This window comes from Fringilla coelebs (genome assembly GCF_963513975.1).
Source record: "Fringilla coelebs genome assembly, chromosome: 20".
Classification (NCBI taxonomy): Eukaryota; Metazoa; Chordata; class Aves; order Passeriformes; family Fringillidae; genus Fringilla; species Fringilla coelebs.
The window spans coordinates 126,836-149,168 of NC_140046.1; the positions used below are offsets into that span (position 1 = coordinate 126,836).

The 22,333-nt window shown below is 41.5% G+C and overlaps 1 protein-coding gene across 3 annotated transcripts; it reads left to right on the forward strand.

Moving 5' to 3' along the window:
* The first annotated feature begins 571 nt into the window (after nt 1-571).
* SMTNL2 (smoothelin like 2) lies at nt 572-20,363 on the forward strand. 3 transcript variants are annotated; one of them, XM_084219064.1, is made up of 9 exons: nt 1,612-2,378; nt 8,291-8,381; nt 9,095-9,337; nt 10,019-10,072; nt 11,598-11,673; nt 13,691-13,861; nt 14,422-14,539; nt 15,870-16,021; nt 17,958-20,363. In XM_084219064.1, the coding sequence occupies exons 1-9, from the start codon at nt 1,974-1,976 to the stop codon at nt 18,082-18,084; spliced, it is 1,437 nt and encodes a 478-aa protein (XP_084075190.1). In that variant the 5' UTR covers nt 1,612-1,973; the 3' UTR covers nt 18,085-20,363. The 3 variants fall into 3 exon arrangements, with proteins under 3 accessions (XP_084075192.1, XP_084075191.1, XP_084075190.1); XM_084219066.1 differs by lacking the exon at nt 15,870-16,021 and having other exon boundaries at nt 572-2,378; XM_084219065.1 differs by lacking the exon at nt 10,019-10,072 and having other exon boundaries at nt 573-2,378.
* Nucleotides 20,364-22,333: the final 1,970 nt, after the last annotated feature.

Sequence of the window (22,333 nt, forward strand, 5' to 3'; positions counted from 1 at the left end):
ACTGAAGAAGAAAAACTATGAGATATTGAGACAGAGAACCTAGTGTGATTTGGGCATCAAAACATTCTAAATCTCTCAGTTTAAGCTCTGAGAATCTGAGCATTATCTTTCCATCTTTAAATCACTGGTTTGGGCTTCCCCTGTGCTGTTTACATCCAATAACTGCTTTGAGAGGCTTTTGGAGAGTGACATATTCCCATGCTCTGTCCACCTGCAAGAGCTCCAAAGGAGAAGATTTCAAAGGGAACAGAAAGGTGGGTATGGTTTCAGACTGTTGAAGTATAAAGCTAATTCCTTGTTTGCAACAGGACAGAGAGACAAACAGAAAGTTGTACTTCCTTTTTTTGTGAGATTAGGATGTACGTTAAATGTTGGTATCCTCACCTGTACTGTAAATTGCTCTAAAAGCATGAATGAGGGGCAGTTTTAAGAACACTGGTGGTTTGTGATTACTCTATGCTTGCTGAGTCTGTAAACAGCCAAACAATTTGATTTGCTTAGCTCTGCTAGACCCAGCTGAGAATAGGTTGGAAATTTTCTTTCAAAACACCTTTTGTAAGAAAACTAAAATGTCTACTAGATAATTGTTCTGTGAAAAAGTAGAAGTTTTCTTTAGCAATTAAGAAATTGTAAAAGTGGAAATATTTACTAGAGAAGAGTATTTTCCAAAGAATTACACTATTAGTACCATTAGCTAATAGCTATGAGCTATCAACAGTAATAACCACACGCGCACACACACATATTGTTTTTAGATAAGGTTGCATATGTTAAGAAATTGCCTGTGAGCTAATGGTAATTGAATTCTGTTATTATTGGTTTAGAGTTTTACACATACTGACTGGGGCAAAATGCCAACTTTCCCTGCACATTCCAGATTTACAGGCTTAGCTACATGCTGCTGCAAGTAGGCTACTATTGACAACTGTTACATTGTACCAAAGAAGTTATAGCTACCTGACATAAAGTGCTGACATGTACAGGCTACCTGATGGTGCAAATTTGCATAAAATATTTCTCAAATTCCCTTTTTCTGTGAGGCTTTTTTATCTTGTGCTGCAGTAAAGAATACGCCTGAAAGGGTTCTGCATCGTGGCTCTGGTTAGCTTGACAGAAATGTGTCGCATCCACCATGCACACAGATTGGATCTGCTGGACGACTTGGCAGCTCGTTACGAATGCCCATGGAATTGCAGCCTACTCTGGGAAACGTGTAAGTGTGAACATGCAGGTAACAAGTTTCTGCCCATGAAAGCGCAGAAATTTGGCAGTTTGTCTAAGGGTGCATATGCGTGCATTTCCGTCTCTATGCCCTCAAAGACCGTTCTCGCCTCCCTTCTCCTCCGTGTTCCCCGCTAAAGAGACAACCTGTACATACTTTCATATCGTCATCGTCCAAGCAACCCGGGAAAGACCTGGTACTAACCCCTCCTCCCCTCGTTCTGTCTCTCTCCGATTCCTTCCCGACTCACATCTCTCACTTCTTTGCCGCACACCGGCGCTGCCGCCCGATTACAGCCGTCTCGCTTCCGCGGCGCCGCCCGCAGCCCATCGCGCCCGGCCCTCTCGGGCCCTGAAGTCCCGGGGCAGCTGTGAACGATCCCGTGGTCCCGCCCCTTCCCCCTGCTTGTTCCACCATTGCCTCTCGAAATTCCCTCTCCCCCTTTAGAAGGAGTGTGCGCTGACTGGGGCAGACCGAGCAGCCGCACCACCCGCACCACCCGCGCCGCTTCTGTGCAGCGGCTGCCCCGGACGCGGCCTGCGCCCCGCCGAGCCCCCTCGTCTTTGCAGAACGGGCCATGCCCGGCGGCGCCGGGGGCCGGGCTTAGGGCTGGGCTAGGGGCCGCCGGGAGGCACGGGGAGGTCTCAAAGAGGAGAGGCGGCGGCGAGCGGGGGAGACGGTCCGGCGTCTGCGATAGCCGCTCCCGACCTTCCTGCGTCCCTGCCCGCGCAGCCTGCGGTGCGCGGACATCATGGCCGGCGAGATCGAGGATTTGAACAGTCGGGAGGCGCAGACTGTCTGCGACGGCCTGGAACGCTACGAGGACACTCTGCGGGGCGCCGTCCGGGAGATCCATGTGGACATCCAGCTGTTCAAGCAAGGAGTAGGCCGGCAGGTGGAGGAGGTGCTGCGCCTCGCCAGCCCCCTGGCACACGCTGTCTCCGAGCTGCAGCAGGAGAACCGGCGCCTCCGGGTACAGCTGGAGCGCCTGTCTCGGCAGGTGGAGGCCCTGGGCAGGTCGGCGGGGCTGCCGCAGGAGTGGGTGAACGAGGCGGCGGAGAGCCCTCAGGTCGTGGGGCCCGGCTCGCCGGCGCAAGGTTCGGCCGACGGCGCGTTCTCGGGTCATGCCAAGCTACCCGTCGCTGGCCGGAGCCAAGTAAGCGGCCAGGGAGACTAAAGGAGGGAGGGCCAAGGGCGTGCATGAAGGGATGCCTGACGGGTGTTACCAGATTGCGTTGGCACGGGATAATGTTTAGGTACACGGGGTTCCTATTTTGCGGCGCGGGGTCAGTGGTATTTTGGGAGGTGCTCTGAGAAATGGTCTTGGCTGTGATACCATCTGGAGATATACCTGATTATGGCCCTCTTTGGTCAGACTGGGATCTTGGTTAGAGTGGTAGCAACCTGTCAGTTCCCTGTGGTTAGAAATAAGAGGAGATGGGGCAGTCTAAGCTATCAATGTACGTGTGTACGCAAATATTTTTGTATCCTTTTTGGACTGGATTCTGGGGGATCTGCGTGCCAGCAATGCTGTTTGCCAGCTGGCAAGCTTGCAAAGGGGAATTGCTTAGCATGTAGCATGCAGTGGTTTCCATTAGATAACATCCCACAGTGAGTCAGTTTTGCTGTCCAGCCACTGTCCCTGTCTGCTGCAGCTCATCCCTGAGAGGTTGACACAAGCTGTCCTGGTTTCCATGACCTAAACTTGCACAAACATAGTCATCCCTCCCAGTGATAAAACTTTCTGCAGTGTAATGGAGCACTGTAACTTGGTGTACAGAAATCCCAGTAGTGGAAAGCTCATCTGTTACCGAGATGTTTTGTGTAATTCTTTTTCTGTGTCTGTCTCTGTGATAAGAGTTGGGAGCTCCTGTGCCACCCTTGACACCAGATGAGCACAGCCAATCAGTACACTGTGATTTGGTCACATAAAACTGAGATACTAGAGTCTTGGCTTTCACAGATGACAACCTGTTTCACATCCTCTTGGTTAAGCATGTCTTAAGAGGGTTTTAAGACTGTTGGAGCGTTAAAAAACTGGTCTGTGGTCTACCTAGGCCTGGGGTTAAAGAAGAAAAGCTTGGAAGTTAAATTTACTAGAATTGGTGGGAATGAGCAGTCTGTATTGCATTCTAGCCCTCTTCATTCCTACTGACCTGTGAATGGAATCATTTGGCTTCCTACCTCTGGGCAAATGGAAAGGTAAAACAGCTGTTTGATACATTCTAGCAACTGCTGCCTTTCCCCCATGTGACAAAGGTAAACAGCATCCCTACAACTTCCAGACTGCTTTCTTTTTGTTCTGCGGAGCTATCCACACTTGCTTGTATTGCAAGGAATTGAAATAAGATGAGTGGCACAAAAGGGACAAGGGATTGTGGTCCCTCACTCCATTTCACTCGCTCCATCACCACTGTCTACACTCTGGTGTGCACTTCACAGTCTGTGAAAGTCTTGCATCAATGTTTCAGCCAATATCCAGCTTTAGGTATCAGTCTGCATTAAAGCACAGTATGAGCTTTTGTTTGGTTGGGAACCTTCCTGCTTTGCTTTGGGGGTTCGAGGAAGATCACTTAAGTGCTGATTGTTCTTCAGTGCCCTCCCAACAATTTAGGTTGGAGAAGTTCCCAAGTTAGCAGAGCTGACCGAAAGGGAATTTCAGTACTGAGAAGTATGGGAGGTACAGCTACAGCTATATACGCCAAATCTGTGCGGTGAAAACATGAGTTTGTGGGTCAGGTTCTGATGTGGCTGCACACAAATGGCGAAAGACCAACACTTGGTTGCTGGGACGGTTGCTCAAAATCTCTGTAATGAACACTGTTCCTTCAGTTGATTCCAATTTCCGGTTATATGACCAAAGCATTTGAAACAGAATTCCATAAATGGCACTGTGTATGTTTTCAGATACGCGAGCACCTATAATAAAACTGGTGACGCTTCTGTCTTAGTAAATACTTCTATAATGCAAGACACAAGAAGCAAATAATACTGACCTGGAAGTAGTAGCAAATCAAGATGTGCTCTTTTGCTCCTGAAAAGATTTATTGGTTGAATTCCTTTTTACTGTACAGTCGATGCAGCATTAATTGGACACCAGAGATTCTGAGCATCTTAGGTACTTGAGCCATTATTTTCTAATATTGCTAATTATTTTTCATGGTAATTTCATTTGGAAAAAAAAGAATCCAGGGAATTCCAAGCATAGTTCAGAAGCAAGGACACAAATCTCCTTTTAATTCTAATCTGGGCAATTTCTGCTGTGATGTCCTTGAAAGCTGATATAGAGCAGTCTAAATGCTGGTTTTGGTGGAATTTTAATTGGCTGTTAGCCGCTCTGATTTGGAGGTGAGTCTTTCTGTTATTTTGATACCAGACTTCAACTCACCTCCCTTAACCACACCAGAGTCTTGAGAGCTGCTTTCACAAAGGTGGAAAATAGGGGATACTTGAAGAGGTAGTTTCAAAGATCCGGATCCTGGAGCCATGCCTGCGCTACTGAGCATTTACAAAGGAAGAGTTTTGATCTTTCTTTTGTTGGTCTGATTTTACATTTTGGCAAGAGCTTCATAACTTACAATATTTCCATAGTTTTTGTGATTAAGCATGATGCCTTTGTTTAGAGGGAGGACTAAAAGTACTTTAAGGGTGTCCTGTTTTAAAACTGTCAGGAAAGTTTCTGTATAACGTGGATGGACAGCTGCAGAGAATCTGCCTGCAGTGTTCAAAGAGATAGATAGCTGGCTATGACCACCTGTGAAGGTCTGAACAAGTATTACTACCCATTGGGATCTCTCCCTCATCAGGGCACCTGATGGGACCAATGGGACCTGATGGCACCCAGCACTTAGGCAGCCTGTGAGTAACTGCATAAGACATGACTTGGGTCTATATAATGACCTAAGTATTTCCAGCAAAGATGGGCTGAGAGAGCTGGGGTTATTCAGCCTGGAGAAGAGAGGACTTCAGGGAAACCTCATTGCAGTCTTCAGATACTTTAGGGGGCTTACAAAAAGGAGGGTGATGCGCTTGTTTTTTTACGGGCAGATAGCAACAGGACAAGGAGCAATGGTTTTAAACCATTGAAAGGGGGTAGGTTTAGATTAGATGTTAGGAAGAAACCATTCACTCAAAGGGTGGTGAAGGGTGCCCAGGGAAGCTGTGGATGCCCCGTCCCTATCAGTCTTTGTGGCCAGGTTGGATGGGCTCCTGAGCAACGTGATCTCATGCATGTCAAGGTGTTGAAACAAGATGATCTTTATGATCCCTTCCAATTCAAACCGTTCTATGGTTCTATAATGACAGGGAGATTACATGATTAATACAGCATTACATACTCTATTTCCAATCTATCTTAACTCCTGTGTTTGATAAAGGAAGTCTGTTGGTTTAACTTCTTTATTATTCTCTTATGCTTCCAGCAAGTGTCCTTTTGGAATGGTGACATTTCGTGGTTGCCTTGATCCTTATCTAGATAATTTTTGTTGTTGTTTGTTTTAATTCACTGTGGAATAGCCACAGGCACCTGCTGAAGCTGCTAAGAGGGAATTGTTCCCTCCTATCTGTTTATATCCAGTACTCCTATTGTTTTTCTTCAGTGCAATAGCTTTTCTAATATGTTCATGGTTAGAGGCTTTTTCTTCACATAGGTGGGTCAGTTACAGATAGAGAATACTTGTCTTGTCGGCAATGGCTTTCTAGTAGTAGAATTAAGGGGTAAATGTGGTACACTTCTTGCTGATATCTAGCTGGCTTGTTTCCATTTCCTCAAAATTTCATTGTTCCCAGTATCTGATATCTCAGTGACCTCTATATATGCAAGGAACAGAGTGTGGAACTTTGCCTTTGTGGCAGTCAGTGGCAATATTACTGTTCATCAAAGTGAAGCAACAATTTCACCTATCATATTTGAGAATGGGATGTACTTCTAGATAAACAGCATTTCTAGAACCAGTGATTTGTATTGTGACCCTTGTGTTAGTTGGTGGTTTTATGAATGACGTTGAATGACTGAAATCTGTCATTTGTGTCTGTCATACTTGTAGAATTTGACCTTATTGCAGACAAAATCTTGAAGAGACATAACAGACATGCATCTTAGAGGTTCAGCAAGGAAACACCAATTGTATTTCTTTTTTCTTTTTTTTTTTTTTTTGTAGTCTTGTGAACTGGTGCTTATTTTTTCTGAATGCATTGAATTTTTACTACTGGCTTGCGATAATTGCAGCTTCCAGTTAAGAATCTCCAAAGTGTAACTTCTTTGCAGCAAAGGAGGAATTCCAGCAGCCCTATAACTATGGAAAGTATTATCAACCTCCATTACATGGAGACCTTTGAGCTACACAGAGATTAGCTCTACAAGCCAGCTTTGGATAAGGCATCCAAAATATTAGTGTAAACTTTCTTTTCTTCAATTTCATCAGTTCTTCATCTTGTTGTTGTCACATGAGTTGTACAAATGTGTACTTCTTATTATTAAGAACAGATATGTGTAGTTATCCCTCTGCTATTTATAATCTATGTAACCAGCACTGACAGAAGTAGTATTGCTAAACACATGAGTTTGTCAGAAGCTTGTCATCTCCAAAGTGAATTTTGAAAGTACTTCTGTCTGACACTACTAAATGCACATCAGAATCTGATCTCAGATCCTCCCACTGTTCTGTCAGCACATGGGCCTTCTTCCCCATCCTCCAGCCTGGTATCAGTTTCTTCTTTGGCACTTTAGCCAAACTGTAGCAGTCAGGTTGCATAAAATGAGGTAACACAGCACTTGAGATTGCATTAGAAAGCCAGTTCAGTGTGTAGAATGCTACTCGTGACCTTTGCAACAATCATGTAATTTGATGATTTTACTCACCCACACCTCCCCAGCTATAAAAGTAGATTCATGTTTACAGCCTACACAGGCATTCTTCACATTCAGGTCATAATCGCTGACATGAATGGCTGAACAGTTCTAACTGTGTATCATGGGTACATTCTAGGGAGCTGCATTACCTATGCTTTACATTTCAGTTCTGGATTTGGGCAGTAATTGTTGACTGGGATCTCAATTGCACTAAATGCAGCAATAAAGGTTCCGAACCCCTGCTTCTGCATGCTTTCTGTAATTAGTATTTGTTTAATTTGTAATTTTCGCAATCCTGGCAGCTAGTGATAACTGAGTTTATTCATGCACAGTACCTTTTTCAAAAGTTTCAAAATAGGCGGTTTCTCCCAGAAATTAAAACATCCGGATATAACTATGCAATCAATGAGCATTTTGGTGGACTGTGTGTTGGGGAATTTCTCTCTACTACTTGTAGCTGCTGCTTCTTCTTGGGAACTTAGCTGCAGTAATCATGTATCTGTGAAGCAATTTCTTCTTCCTTTAGTTATGCAGCCAAAAATCACATAGTTCCTCACCATTTAACATGCCCCTTCACCCCCCAAAAAACCCAAGCCCAACCAGGCAAAAAACACAAACAAAAAAACAAACAAACCCCCTCAAAAAACCCCACAACCTCCTACTAAATCCACAAAAATATTCCTGGCTGATTTTTCTGGAATTATATTGACAGCCATTATGAGGACAATTTATGCTTTTGCCAGAAAAAAAGCTATCCTTTCAGATGTTACAGATTATAAAATAGCTGTAGCGTCCTAGGATTGAATTTACTTTGTAATGCCTGTACAATATGTTTTTATACTATATTTTCTTTCTGTAGCAAATAAAAAAAAATGCACAGCATTATTCCATGCAATCTCAATCAATTTCTTCACTGTTACAGCAAGTCTTCTGTTTATCACCATTGCAGTGGATGGTAATACTTTTATCTAACGAAAGATAACACCTCCTAGGTGCTTGGGGTCCGTTAAGGATACATGTGTCAAGATTGATTTAAGTTATGCATTGCCAAATGCTTCATTTGCAGGCTCAGCTCCTGGGGTTAGATAATTGTTCCTTTCTTATTTTGTGGTCACTTGCACGAGGAAGACCTGTTCTTGGCAGGTGTTTCTGGATAGTCTTCTCACTTTTGCTGCTGTTTGAAATTTAGCTGTCATGTCTCTTTTCTGTTCTGACAGAGTGTAGACCTGGATGACCACCAGAAACCTGAGTTTAGAAGAGTTTTTAGTTCTTCCATCATTGAAAATGGGCATCGATCTTCGTCATCAGGTAGGAACAGGGCATGAAATGAAGCAGCTCTGCTTGTAAAACACCTGATCTTGGCAGTCATAGAGTAGGACTCACATTTTGGAAGGGTTAGAATCTACTATAGTTTCAGGATGGATATTGTCCGGTGGCACCAGTACTTTATTTCATAACTAGGAGCTTAATTTCTAAACTTGGGCTTTACTATTAAGCATGTACTACAGTGTTTCATAGATTGGAGGCTATTACTCCTGCATTAACTTGAGACATGAGCGATAAGACCTTCTATTGTGGGTACCGTTGTAGTCTTGCATCCCAAAACATGTTGCAAGTCACCCATCTGCTTCTGTCATCCTTCAGGGGAGGAAGGACTTGCCATCTCCGCTTTGGAGAGAATCATAAAGTGTTTCATAAAACCATGAACAAAAATGCTGCTTCCTTAACCGGGGCAGGAGATTGCGAATGAGGGCTGCGCAGAGGAAGAGAAGCTCACCAAATGCAAATGCTAGTATATAAATGATCTGAAGACATTGCTTGTGCTGAGATTCACATAGAGTAACTGTGATCACTGCAAGGGTCACTTGGGCTAGGGTTGTTTCTGCTATGTAAATGGTATAATGTTTCAAAGAGGAGTAAGTCCGATGACCTGTGAAATGAAGTTGTTGCATGAACATTGGTTTGTAGCTTTGTTACAAACTGCAAACAAATTTACTTCCTCTCTCCCATTTTTTATTCAGGTCAGGCAAAAGTCTCCCGTGAACTGACCTGTTTTCAGATGTCAGAATCTTTGTCCCCCGAAGCCCATGCTCCTGCAGTCGCCTTACAGATGCCCCACCTTCCCGTTACTGCAGTAACCAGGACATCTGAGAAGTTTTCAGGAGAGAACATCTGTCCAACAGGAGCAACTAATACATCTTCTTGCCTGCTGGGACAGGGAAAGAGCGCAAATAAAATGGGAGTAAAATCTTCCAACCAGCCAGGTAAAAGAGAAAAATGACTTGCTGAAGTTGCATCCCATTTCCTTCTTCAACTGGTGCTATGAGTATTGTCCTGTGACCTAGTGGTCATTATGAAACCTTGCTTCTATGGCTCTATATCCCATTGTGGGACTTTCCGTTTTGGAATACTGTGGGTTCTAGCTCGAGCTTTCAGCTGTAATGTCACATCTGCAGAGAATTTTTGTGCCTAAGGTATTTGAGTTTTTAGTGAAGCGTATCTTACAGGACAGTTACTGAATTCAGTAAGTTACTGAATCTCTTAAGCATGCCCAGCTCTTCTCATGAAATTTGTGGACATTTTTAGTGTTTCAGGACTGGAGGTCCTGTGTGAAGTTAGGCAGGTGTTTGGCCAGCAAGTTCCAATAGTCTTTTGGAAGAAGGAATGACTGACAGCAGTCTGAAACATACACACATGTCAATGATTGCAGAACCTTAGTTATATTGAAAATGAGTTTTTAAAAAAATTCACATGGAAGCCATTCATCCTTGGCTGTGACACTTACAAATTGGACTATATATATGGGTCAGAAATTACAGAAGGAGACTGGAATGGGATTGCTAGCAAGAGATAGGGATTATTTGCAGATTATTCTTTCAATTTTTATTTCACTAGAACTAAAAATGTAGCAAACACTTCCTTTGTCTTTGTTTGTGCTGATACAGTGAAGGACTGGAATTCAATTACAATGAGAACAATGGATTCATCTGTCCCTGGAGGTGAGGGTTCCTATCTGCATGCCCTTATGCAACAAAAATTGAGAGTGATTCTTGGCTCTTTGGGGGATTCAGATCTGAGCATGTTGTTTTCACTTGTAGGTACACAGTAATACTAATATTGCTAACAAGTATGTATGCAGACTCATAGAATCACGAACACTTGTTCTACTCCATCAGATTCTCAATCAGTTCAAAGTGAGGGGTACTTACCCTTATTTGCACAGTGATGTACATGTGTACTGTTAGGCAATCTCTGTAGTGGAAACCACAGGTGCCAGAAAAGTGAGGCACGCAGAGAGCTGGAGCAGTGAAGATTTCAGCTGATCAAGTGAAAACTGTGACTGCACACAAGGCAGTTGGAAAGTGGTGTGCCCACCCACACATACTGAAGCAAGTTACTTTGGGCAAGATAAAAGTAAGGTGTCTCCTTTGTAACATAATGTGGCAAAGGACAAAATGCTTTAAGGATTTCTGATTTAAGTTGAAATAGATGAGTTGAGCTCTCTCCAAAAGTACCTCTGATTGCTGTCACCAAGTTGTTACTGTCTGCACAATGTACTGGTATTTCACAGTGGTCTCAAGTGTTGGTTTGTTTAGCAAAATATGTAACCCTTCCAGAATAAGGTTTACATTCCTCCTCATGTGAAAACATCTGAGATTGGCATAAATATCTGGCAATTGTTAGTGGTCACAAATTTGTCACACCTGTATGCTGGCATCTACCAGTGTGTTTTACATGAGAAGTGTAGTTGATCTGGATCACTTCTGTAAGAAGAGGGGAGAATTCTGCATTTTAAGAGAGTAAGACAGTGATCAGGTTGGACTGCTTCTAAGATGGCAGGCCTTTGTGTATAGAACGAGCTTTCAAGAAATCAGTTGCTGGTTTATGCAACTAGTTTTGGCTTTGGTACGTTAAAAGTGGGCAAGACACTCCACTGTTTTGCAATTATAGAGCATAGCTGGAGTCCAGAGCTGAGCCCTAAGAGGCAAAGCACATAAGATAGAACCTCAGAGGTGGAGGGAGGAAGATGCAAATTTGATTTTAAGCCACATTTGCAACTTTGAGTCTGTTCTACTTTACAAAATAAAATGTCTTCCTGGTGGCAATGAGATCACTTAAATTATGTACTCAATTACATTAAACTCCCCAGGGTTTGTCTGCTAGAATGACTTCTGCAAGCACCACTTCTTCCTTTAACTGAAATGTCAGTGGCAGTGTGCCCTCGTCTGAGGGCCTGAAGTGATCTGACCTTCCAACTGCAGTTTTATCAAAGACATCCTCTCAGAGTCCTTTCTGGTATGCCTACACTACCCTTGCTGCAGTTTTACAGAGGAATTGAACTGCTGGGGTAAAATCCTTCCCCAACTTGTTAGCTCTTATGGAAGTCAGAGGCCTGCAGCTTTACAGTATCTGAGTAAAAATCAATGCGTGTCTATCCATCAGGAAAGTGCATGAGGAAAGTTTCTATTTGAAAGCACATGAGGAAAGTTTCTGCACTAATGCATCTTTTCTGGTTTTATGTAGAGAATGCTACTTCTGTCACCAAGCCTGTCTCAACTGTGAACTATGACCTGCATAGTGGAGCCAAAACTGGTGAAAGGTATGCATTTTTCATGACATTTTGTTAGGCCATTGTGGTCAATGTAGTCTCAAGGGACAGGTGTTCTGCTGACTTGGAAAACAGGTGAGTCCCAGATGGTGTTTTAAGCATTGGATTAATCTACATTAAGTACATTAATCTACTTGCCCCATAATCTCTTACATTAACATAGGTAGTTCATTTAATGTATGTATGTACATACAATAAATTACATTAATGTATGTAATGTATGTGCTATGTCCATCAACATGTAAATGGGCATATTCCTCTTAACCACACTTCTACTTTCAGCAAATAACCAATCAATGTCAATGACTACTGGAATAATCACACTATCCGTACTAAAACCATCCTAGTGATGTACTGTACGTAGCAATTTTATTCAACACAGCAGTGCTTATATACATACCCTGAATGTTCTCAGGTGAAACATACCAGGTTATTTATTGATTGTACTTCTCATGGGAAATCAGCAACCTGCTGTATCTATCATGCTATATGTCTAGTTTGAGGATCACTCGTTCCCCCTAAACCCCCTGCATGACTTGCTCTTTTGTGCCTCTGATTCCTGTCTCAGGGCCATATCATGGTTAATCCTCACACCTTTCTTTTCACGAGGCATCTAGTAGGCTGTACATCAACATCACGCCTGTGATTACAGCTTTGGATACCCTTAGCACTTTTAGCTCCTTTTGTAGTGGGGGGGTGCTTCTTCAGGCTCCCCCACCCGTGCACCAAAGAACAAATGAGTCACTGGTGCTATATTTTAAGCGTGTTAAAGGCTGTGAGCTTTCCTCTGGGCTAAGTGGAACAGAGATGAGAAAGGACAAAATTTTACAGGGCACTTTCAAGTAGACCTAACTGTGGATTTCCACATTGTTTTAATCAGTACGATTATCAGTGCTTAATAGTGGTGGCTTTTTGTTAGGAGGAGGAAGTTGTTAGATCCTTTGAAAACAGTTTTAAATATACTAATCTGTGTTGAAATTAGTACTTTGGGTTTATTTTTGGAAATCAACATATGATTGCCAGCAAATATCCTTAGTTTGGCTAGTCTAGACTTTAATTTGTAGATAAATGCCTTGCTGAGGACTACTACACATTCATGATTAATTCAAGAGTTGCAGTTGCTTAGTAGAGGATTACATGGTATCTCAATTATTCCTGACATATCCAGACATGCTTAGCATGCAAAATATCCATCAAGAAAAGAATTGGAGAGAAGAAAGTTTACATCTCTTAAATTAGGCTTCTATCTACCTTGAAAACAATCCCATATTAGGCATTACATTTCCTCCGAGGCAGCTCCAACATCAGTATTTGAGTCCTGATACAGGAGCACCCTAGAGAACTTGGTGTCATACCTGACCTCCATCTGTACCAGAAATTAATGTGTGACACTGATGTCATTGTTCTTGGCCTGTTTCCCCATCTCTGTGATATGGAATAATTCCGAATGCAATGTCTGGCTTGCTTCATTAATGCCAATGAAGCAGTATATGGCTCAAACAAACACCAATTAGAATATCAATCACATATACAGCTTGCAGTCAGTAAAGCAATACTGTCAGAAGGTCAGAATTTTGTGTGCTACAAGTAAAAATTTCAAAAGTACTTCCTGATTTATTCTTCAAGTTTCATTTTATAAATATCACAACCTCCAAGAACCCTGAAGTTGGAAATTGATGGGATTTAGTGCTCCTGTGTGGCCACAACTTTTTTTTTGTCTTTTTTTTCTTGAAGGTTTTTAATTGTTGTTCTAAATGCTCCAAATTGCTTGTGGCTTGTACAGCTGTGTCTTATTTGTAACAGTACCTTAAGGGCTTCAATACTTTAGTGCCGTTGTGTGTCAATAATAATTTTAGTTCTATTAACATTGCTTTTGACTTGTGCAGGTCCTCTTGAAATGGATCTTTTGGAAGGTTTAGCGACAACAGTTGAACCTTTAGGCTTCTCTTGTCACTGCAGAGAGTTACTCTTTCATTTACCACATACTTTTCACGTTATGTTTCTCCAGTGCCCTCGACAGTTACGGTGAGGTGACCCCCAGCTCTCGCTCACCTCCTCCTACTGTGCATCGCCCAGTTGAAAGGAGGCGAGAATTGGTGCGGTCTCAGACGCTCCCACGGACTTCAGGAACGCAGGCCAGGAGAGCGCTTTTGGAAAAACTTGAACGCGAGGATGGAAAGTACGTCTCAGTCCTTGTCTCCAGAACAGTTTGTTAATGGGAAACTAATTTGTCAGTTATTACCAGCAGAGTACAGCTGGGTGGGAGAACTCTCTCTGTGTAGGATTTGGAGCTAAGGGACAATATGAGGCGCCTAAAGTTTCACTGACTTACAGACCAAGCTTGGAAATTCACAGCTACAGAATCCTCTGACTTTGGAGTTGTTCAGCTGAAGCAGCAGGTTCCCTTTCATCAGGGAAGAGTTCTGTGAAAACTGCCTTCTCCATCATTATAGGAGACTGCAAATATAGCGACTTTCTGTTGCCATTCATTAAGGATCAAAATATGGACACTTCTTGATGGGAATATGATTTAAAGAGGGCTTGGAATTGGAATTCTGGCTTTTATTTAATAAAAACTAAGTTTTTCTTACAGGACCAACAAGTCAAGGTTTCAGCAATATGTTTCTCAAATATCACCTGGACAGGGGCTGACCTGAGCAAAGTTGTATACGTGTTCCTGACAAATAGGTTTAAGTTTTTCTAGAATGTAATTTAATCTGGTCTCTGTTAATTTTCCAGAGGAAAAGGAGAATCCAGAGCTAAGCTGAAGAGGTCACTGAGTTTTGGGGTTGCCAGCGCTAGCAGCATTAAACAAATTCTGTTAGACTGGTGTCGCTCAAAAACCATAGGATACAAGGTAAAGATATGCTAGTGTTTTCATCTCTTTCTTTTTTGTTTCAAGAGAATTTTCAAATTCTGTGCTCAAAGGATGAATGTAAAATATGCTAGAGAATGAGTTAACTTCCTCAAGGTCATCCATTTTTGTGTGGGTAACATGAATATGGTTTGCATAGGCAGTAATTCAAGACTGTCAGTGACTGCATGAATGAGATTCTGTATGTCTATGAAAGCAATGCATTAGTTTTTCTAAAAGCCGACATTTTTGTGCTTATGGATAAAACTTTCAGTATACGCTCAGACTTTTTTTTCTTAGTTGCAGGCTGTAATTTTTTATTCACATTATACATGACAAGTTCTGAATACATGGAGGCTATGGCCATTTTGCTACATGCAGACCCAAGTACTCTCTTAGTATTTGACAAATGAATTTGTAATAAATCGTTGAGTTTGAATCATGCTGTGAGAATTTTTATGAGGTAGCATCAGTGTCACTATAAGAATACAGCAGTTGAGATTTTACTCGTTTCACCTGGCCTTAAACTGCAACTGTCAAAGAAATATAGAAAATTTTTTTCTAGTGATTTTTTTGCATGTGTTCAGTATGTTTTTCAACATTACCAAATGTGCATAATTATTGCTAAACTGTAGATTATAGTATAAATAAGCAGAACTAATTAAAATTATGGTTAATTGCTCATCAGAAAAGCTGGGGCTGGAATTTTATATGATGGGAAAGCAGCATGAGGCAAGACCACAAATATGTTTCTTTTCACTGTGACATTTGAAAGTAACAATAAGAATTTGTTTTGAGAATCAGGTTGTGCAGTAGGTATGATTTTTCTTATGTTTCTACCTATCTGTGTGTAAACAGATACTGAATTGAGCAAAGCAAGCAAGCATAGTCTTTATCTACTGTTATTTACAAAATGAACTGTTCTTCAATTTTAAATCCTCCATAGGGTGATTATGGTTATATACAAGCAGTGTCCTTAGTTTCCACAGATACTGAGCTGGTGCATCTGGCCTGCTCCAGTGCTCACTGGTGTTGAGGAAATTCTTCACAGTATTTTCGATGGGCTTTGGATCGGGGACCTTGACTATGCTTTGCATCTGGATATTTCAGGCAAAGAGCTTTTATTTTTCAGGCAAAGAGCTTTTATTGCTTTTTAGTGCCGTTTTTTCCCAGAATGTCAACAATGAAATAGACATACAAAGATGGGAAGAAAAAAATAAAGTCTGTGCTTTTGCTGATGGGAAAGAATGATAGAAAACTGCATTGAAGAAAACCAGCTGCTCTTATTTGTTCCCCTGTGCTGCATTAACGTGAATTTTTTTCATGATGACAGCACATTGATCTCCAGAACTTCTCCTCAAGCTGGAATGATGGAATGGCATTCTGTGCTCTTGTGCATTCTTTCTTTCCTGAAGCTTTTGATTATAATAAGCTTGACCCAGCTAACCGCAAGGAGAACTTTGAGCTGGCCTTCACAACGGCTGAGTGAGTACATTAGCGGTCTGTGAAGTGCTTCCAATTCAAGTCTAATGCACCTGAGCAGCAGTGAAGAGTTTCATTATTATTCTTTTTGATTCTCTATGGATGTCTTGGGAGGCTACCTAGAACAGAGGCTAGACAGTGTTAAAGGAATAAAGTAGGTATTTAGTAAAAAGGCCTTCAAAGGATGCACCTTGGACAGCACAAGAGCCTGGCCAAGGCTACACCCAAGATGGACAATGGATCAAATGTTTTACACTTTTGTAAGTTTTGGTCCTTTTACATATTGGGGTTAATTGTCCAATTACACCTTCAGATTATGAAGCCCCATCCTCCCAGACTGCTCTCCTCAATTCACTGCTGTTTATACTTGTTGGGCCTGAAGCTGCAACGGTGTCCTTGTTCTCGGGCTGGGAGAGGATTGTTTTGTCTGACTAAACTGTGAGGAGAACTTGCTAACACTTTATATGAAGTTCAGACTGATATACTAATGCAGTACAGAATCTGGATCATATGAAAGCTAAAACTTAAGGCATCAGCATTACTAGCTTGCATGTATCATGCCAAAAAAGATAATACAGCTCTGCAGAGAACATGTGGGAGACTTCATCTCTAACTGTACCTTGTTTTGCTTGAAAAAGAACAAAGGTTGAATTCAGTGTAAGTACAGATCAAGGCTGAGAGCTTCTCAGTATCTCAGCCAGGTAACTGCATTTCTGAAAACAGGCAGAGCTAATACCCTCAGTCACATTATCCAGATTCTTTTTTATGCTGTATAGCAGGTAATTAAATGCTAACTTATTTGTTAAAGTCATTGTGAATGTGAACCTGCCAGTCAGAGATAGTAACATTTTTGAGCTGATATCAACATGATTCTTGGGGTAAGACCTCTCCATGTGGTATGCAGCTGGGTTTGGTACACTTTTTCCAAACGATAACAGGCGGTAAGAACACATGGCTAATGAGGTAACTTAAAGAACTGGATTTGCCATTGCCCATTCAGAAAAAAACTTTCACATTTCTTGACATAATGTTGTTTCTCCTTATTTACAGCTCTAGCAAAGGAATTCATTTGGGAAATACAAGTATTTTTATAAGTACATTTGTATGTATATATAAAAACTTTTTATTGCTTGTCAGTGAGTTGAAGGAGATTCTGTAAAACTTTTAGGTGATTGATCTCTAAAAAACTATCTACAACTCTCAAAGGAAAGCTGCAGTGTTCTTCTACCTCAGTTTATATAAACAGTAAGTTTAGGAGAGAACAAAAGACACCATAAGCACAACACTAAGAAACATTAGGTGAGAGAAAATTACAGAAATTACTATTCATAGCTATGATTACCTTTAAACTGTTTTATTTGAGTGTCAGTAAAGGCTATTTTCTCAGCTATTGTTGTTCACCCCAGTACTAGCTATGCTGATAAAATTGATCCCTGCCCCGTTGATTTTTCATCTTAAGCCTCTGCAGATCTGTTCTTTTCTGCTGGTCCAGATCACTCACATCTTGAAGATACGGAGGTGGTAGAGAACAAACAATTCACAGCCACATGGGCCTTCATCAGCACATCTCATCTCCTCCTGAGCTTTTCCATTCTTTTGGAACTCCCTATATATTAACCAAGAACTGAGACCTGGGAAGAGTAGTGTGAGATTGGGCTACATTAAGAATGTGAAGGATAGTGAAAAAAGCACCACCCATCTGGGGCTTTAGATCAAATCCCAGTATAAAGCAAGAGACAGAAAGAACAGGAATATTCTGTGGTCATAAAAATAACAACGTCCAGCCTGACCCTGCTCAGTTCATTGTGAAATGAAATGCTGCCAATAAACCTCAGGATTTCTTAGATGTTTCAATGGTGCTCAAATCAGAGCATCAAATGAATTCTGGAAGCAGTTATGTAACTCTTGACTTGTTGTATCTGTTTTATTGTTAATACAGGAAAATGGCTCACTGTGACCGTCTCATAGAAGTGGAAGACATGATGGTGATGGGTCACAAGCCAGATCCCATGTGTGTCTTCACCTATGTCCAGTCTCTGTACAGTCATCTACGATGTTTTGAATAAAACCGTCGACACCTCCCCAGCCAGAAGGGTCAAGTACAGCATGCTAATAGGAAGACTGACATTTTGCAAATGGAACACAGTATTATTTTTTGCTTTGTACTGTCCCTTTGCTTACATTCAGCTGTGTAGCTGGCTGACTGAAGTATTGCTGAGCAGTGTCCTGAAGTGTTGATCACATCGCCATGTCAGTAATATGGAAATAGGATTGAAAAAGACAAAAAGACATTGGCAAAAGCAAATATTGTCATTTCGGTGCTATTAGTAGATTGGATTTTTAGGATTTTTACATTTAAAGATCACAGGAAGCAAATGTACTTCTCCTGTCTGTAAGGTTAGGGACAATTTTATGCAGTGCATTTTATGCATTCTGCTATAAAGGTGTTCCATCTTAAAATGCAGGTAAAACTCCAGAAGATAGCACCTTCAGTTTCACTTCTCTGTTGAAGGTAGTATAAAAGAAATAGCAGATGGACAAGGAAAATTCTGTTTGGCAAATAATGACCTAGAGTACTCAGCCATTAGGGCAATCATGCCTCTCCATCAACCCTACCCCTCCACTCTCGCATACACACACACAGATCAAACAGGCATTGTTTTGTTCTCTTAAATCATATAAGAGAGCATAACCTCTTGTCTGATGAGTGTAGTGACAGATTACATAATGGCATTTGTCTGTAATGGTCAAATCTAATAGTATTTGCTGAGAGGATTGCTAATGCCTCTACTGGCAGTCCTGGACTAATTTCTTGATAAGACTAGTAACAGCTGGTGTCTGAGATCGTGTGCTTGCATGATTTAGGATTGCAGGAAAGGTAGGAGCTAGCAAGGTACAAAGTCCTTTGAACAGTTGTAATAGAAACAAGCCTGTAATGTCCTTTTACTTGGACTCAGGGGGAGAGCAGCTCTTCAGTGTGGACTAGAGTGAGCTCTTTACAACTTGTTCAGTACAGATGCTGATTCTGAGGCAAATGAACAGTACACAAGAAATATATATGAAAGATATGGGAGTTTTGAAATAATTTCAAAGCCTTGCACTAGTTTCAGTTTTCAGTTAAATTACTATTAAAACCACAGTACAGTTAGATTATTGCAGATTTACTCGACTAAAAAAAGCCTTCTAAAATTATTTCTTCTCTAAGAACAGGCTTATAGAAGGAAAAAAACTGAAAGCCGCAAATCATCTGCTCACGCTAGAAAATGGTTTTTAACCTGCCCTTGTGCTTTTTGTAGATATTTAGAAAGATTAATTTGCTTCTGTATTGATGACCATTTATAATAAAATATGTCAAGCATTCTTCAGATTTATTGCATCTTTTTAGAATGATGTGACAGATAACCAAGTAAAATCAGTGAAAACAACACAGAGCTTTTTAAGTAAAGATTTTTGTTCCAGTTATGATTCTGTGTGCTCTGAATTTCAGTTAAAAGAGTACGTAAGTTCAACTGCATTTGAAATATGATTTTACTTCAGTCTCCCTTTCTAGTCTAGTGTACTTAAAAACCATGAATGAAGCAACCGCTTCATATAAATAGCATATAAATGCCATTGCCTTCAGTTTTTTACTTTGTCTTGAATCATTATAATTCTGAGGAGTAAGGGTGTGCCCATAGCTCTACTAAATGCACTGTAAGGATAAACACATTGTACTCATGTTTTGGAGGAGTTTTGGTTAAGCGTGAGGAGAAATCTGTCCGAAACTGGCACACACAATACACCTATTTACATTCTGACAGTAGAACACTTTTTATTGAGTAGCAGAGCCAAGGTCCACCATGACTACCACAAGAGGGGCAATACTGGCTTAATACATCGCATTCCTTCACAGTTTGAGGCCGTCGATTATTTTACTGTATGATGTGAGTGCTGAAGATGCAGGTAAGTGCTTGGCCAATTTAGGCCTACTAGCATATAATTAGATAAAGGAACTTTTAGACTGTAAAATTATTGCTAATTCGACAGGGTGAATCTACATAATTTCTGTAATTTAGCTTGTTTTTGCAGCTATCCACAAGGTATTTGTACAGGTTTTCTAAAGTCTTCCCACTTCAGAGAGGTGATCGTAAAGCTTTCTGGGACTTACCAGCCACCTGTTTGCAGGAAAGTTGAAGACTAAGCTGAATTGATCTATTGATAGTTTGTGTGTAAGGGTTTAGGGAGATAGTGCTATGACATACTTTCAGAAAAACTTACAGCTTTGTGCATTAAGAGGTCTGCTCTATATGAATAACCTCGACTATTTGATTGTATTATTAAATTGAAATTAAAGTATATAATGTATGCCCACAATTGATTTTTCAGAATTTTTTTTTAATGTGGAGAATGTGTGTATATATATGACTGTGTTTAGTATGAATGATAAAAGAACAATCTATTAAGTTGGTGTAGTATATATTTTACACAAATGGACTGTTTCTTAACTGTTCTAATGTTTCTGTATTATATCTAAAAGTATATCTACGGTTGTTTATTGGCAACTTGATCCTACTTTTAAAGGCTAAATCAGTTTGTTCTGTGCAGTATTTTCAAGATAATGTCAGCAGAGACATCATCTACTTTTTAAGACTATGCTGAAAGGCTGCCGGAAGCTCTCTGATGAGCCTGCTGGAGGCTGAACAGCCCCAGCCCTCTCAGCCTTTCTTCATGGATTATTTTGGACTCTAGTGGAACACGACTGTTCAGACCTATTACGTTAGTCTGCTTTGCGATTTCAGCAACATTGAAAGAAAGCAGTTAATGATGTTGCAGTGTGAGCTCAACCTAAAGAATTCTCCTACTTCAACACAGTGGCAGCAGTTCTGCTGATTGATTCTCTGACAAATAAGACTATTTATGGTATTTTTCATGCACCCAACAAGGAATATGGCAACATACTTAATTTAGATCTAGTCTCATTAATGCTGGTTGGTTAGACTTTTCCACAGAAAACGTGAGATGTTTCCAGACCGAGGACTTGGCCATTTCACAAACAGTGACTCTATTTTCTACATCCAGACAATATTCACAATGTGAGGAACCGCTCCTTTGTAAAATCCTTTTTAAGGCGTTGCAATGGAACGTGCTAAGCAAGGTGTTAGCTTACCCCTACTGCTGTGCAGAAGAGGCCTTCGTTTTCCATCCGGCCGTACTTGGGCGCTTACCCGCGGTGTGGAAGGGCGCACGGGCGGTGCCTCCGCCGCCCTCCCCGCCCGCGGCGGTTCGTGAGCGCGGGCGCGGCGGGCGGGGGGCGCGCGCTGCCGCCGTCCGGTGCGCGCAGCCCCGGCGGCCGTGGAGCCGTTTTCTAGCCCTGTGAGTCGGTAGAGAAAACCATCTGAGGTAAAACTAAAGCTTTCTTTTATCGTGAAGTTCATATTGCGGGATCGGTTGTAAATTTCATATTAATGCTGAAAGTTTGAAAGGAAATTGTCTTTTACGGTGGCTGACGTTGATGGATGGATGTGTGGTTTGTAGCTTTAATTTGTGACAGTGTCGGTACAATCTGAGGCTGGACAGCATGAGATACTGGGTTTTCAGAACAAACCAGCGTGAAGTCCCACTGGTCTCACAATACCGTCGTGGAAAACCACCATGGGAGTTTCCTCAGCTTTCAAGGTGACTGAGCACGTTTTCAGAAACATGACGTTATCTCTGCTCAGCTTCTTTTTGAGTAATGTTACTTCTTTATCATTTTGTGATCTTTTGGAACATTGTCAGGTTTCACTCTGAGAAATTCTGCTCTATCTAAACTATAGCAGAGCTATACGGAGGGGAGACAATTGTACCGTCTGATGTCAAGCTCTTGATCTCCTTCATCTCTTCTGTCTGGCTCCCAGAATATTTTCTCCCAGGAAAGAATATTGTTGACATAAAGATAGAGCATGCTACTAAGGATATTTTATGACTGGCATTTTGGATAGCTGGATACTTAATATGCCTCTCATTTGTTTCACAATCTTTATGCATTTCTAGAACAAATCAATTGAGAATTACTGCCCACAGCTCTGAGAACTATGAAAAAAATAATGTACAGCAAACACGTGGGTTTTTTCCCCGATAAATCTTAACAGGAAGTAGGGGAAATGAAGCACCACAGACTTGTGTGTGCCGTGCCTCCTCCACCCGGTGCCGCAGCACCAAGGTGCTAGCAAGGTAGCTGCTGTAGTTCCCATAGCAGCCAGTTTGTTTGCCTTCCGTGCAGTTCGAGCCGCCTCCTGCAGTATTTAGTCACACATTTAAAAAGAAACTGTGCTGAGGAGGCTGAGAGACCCTTCC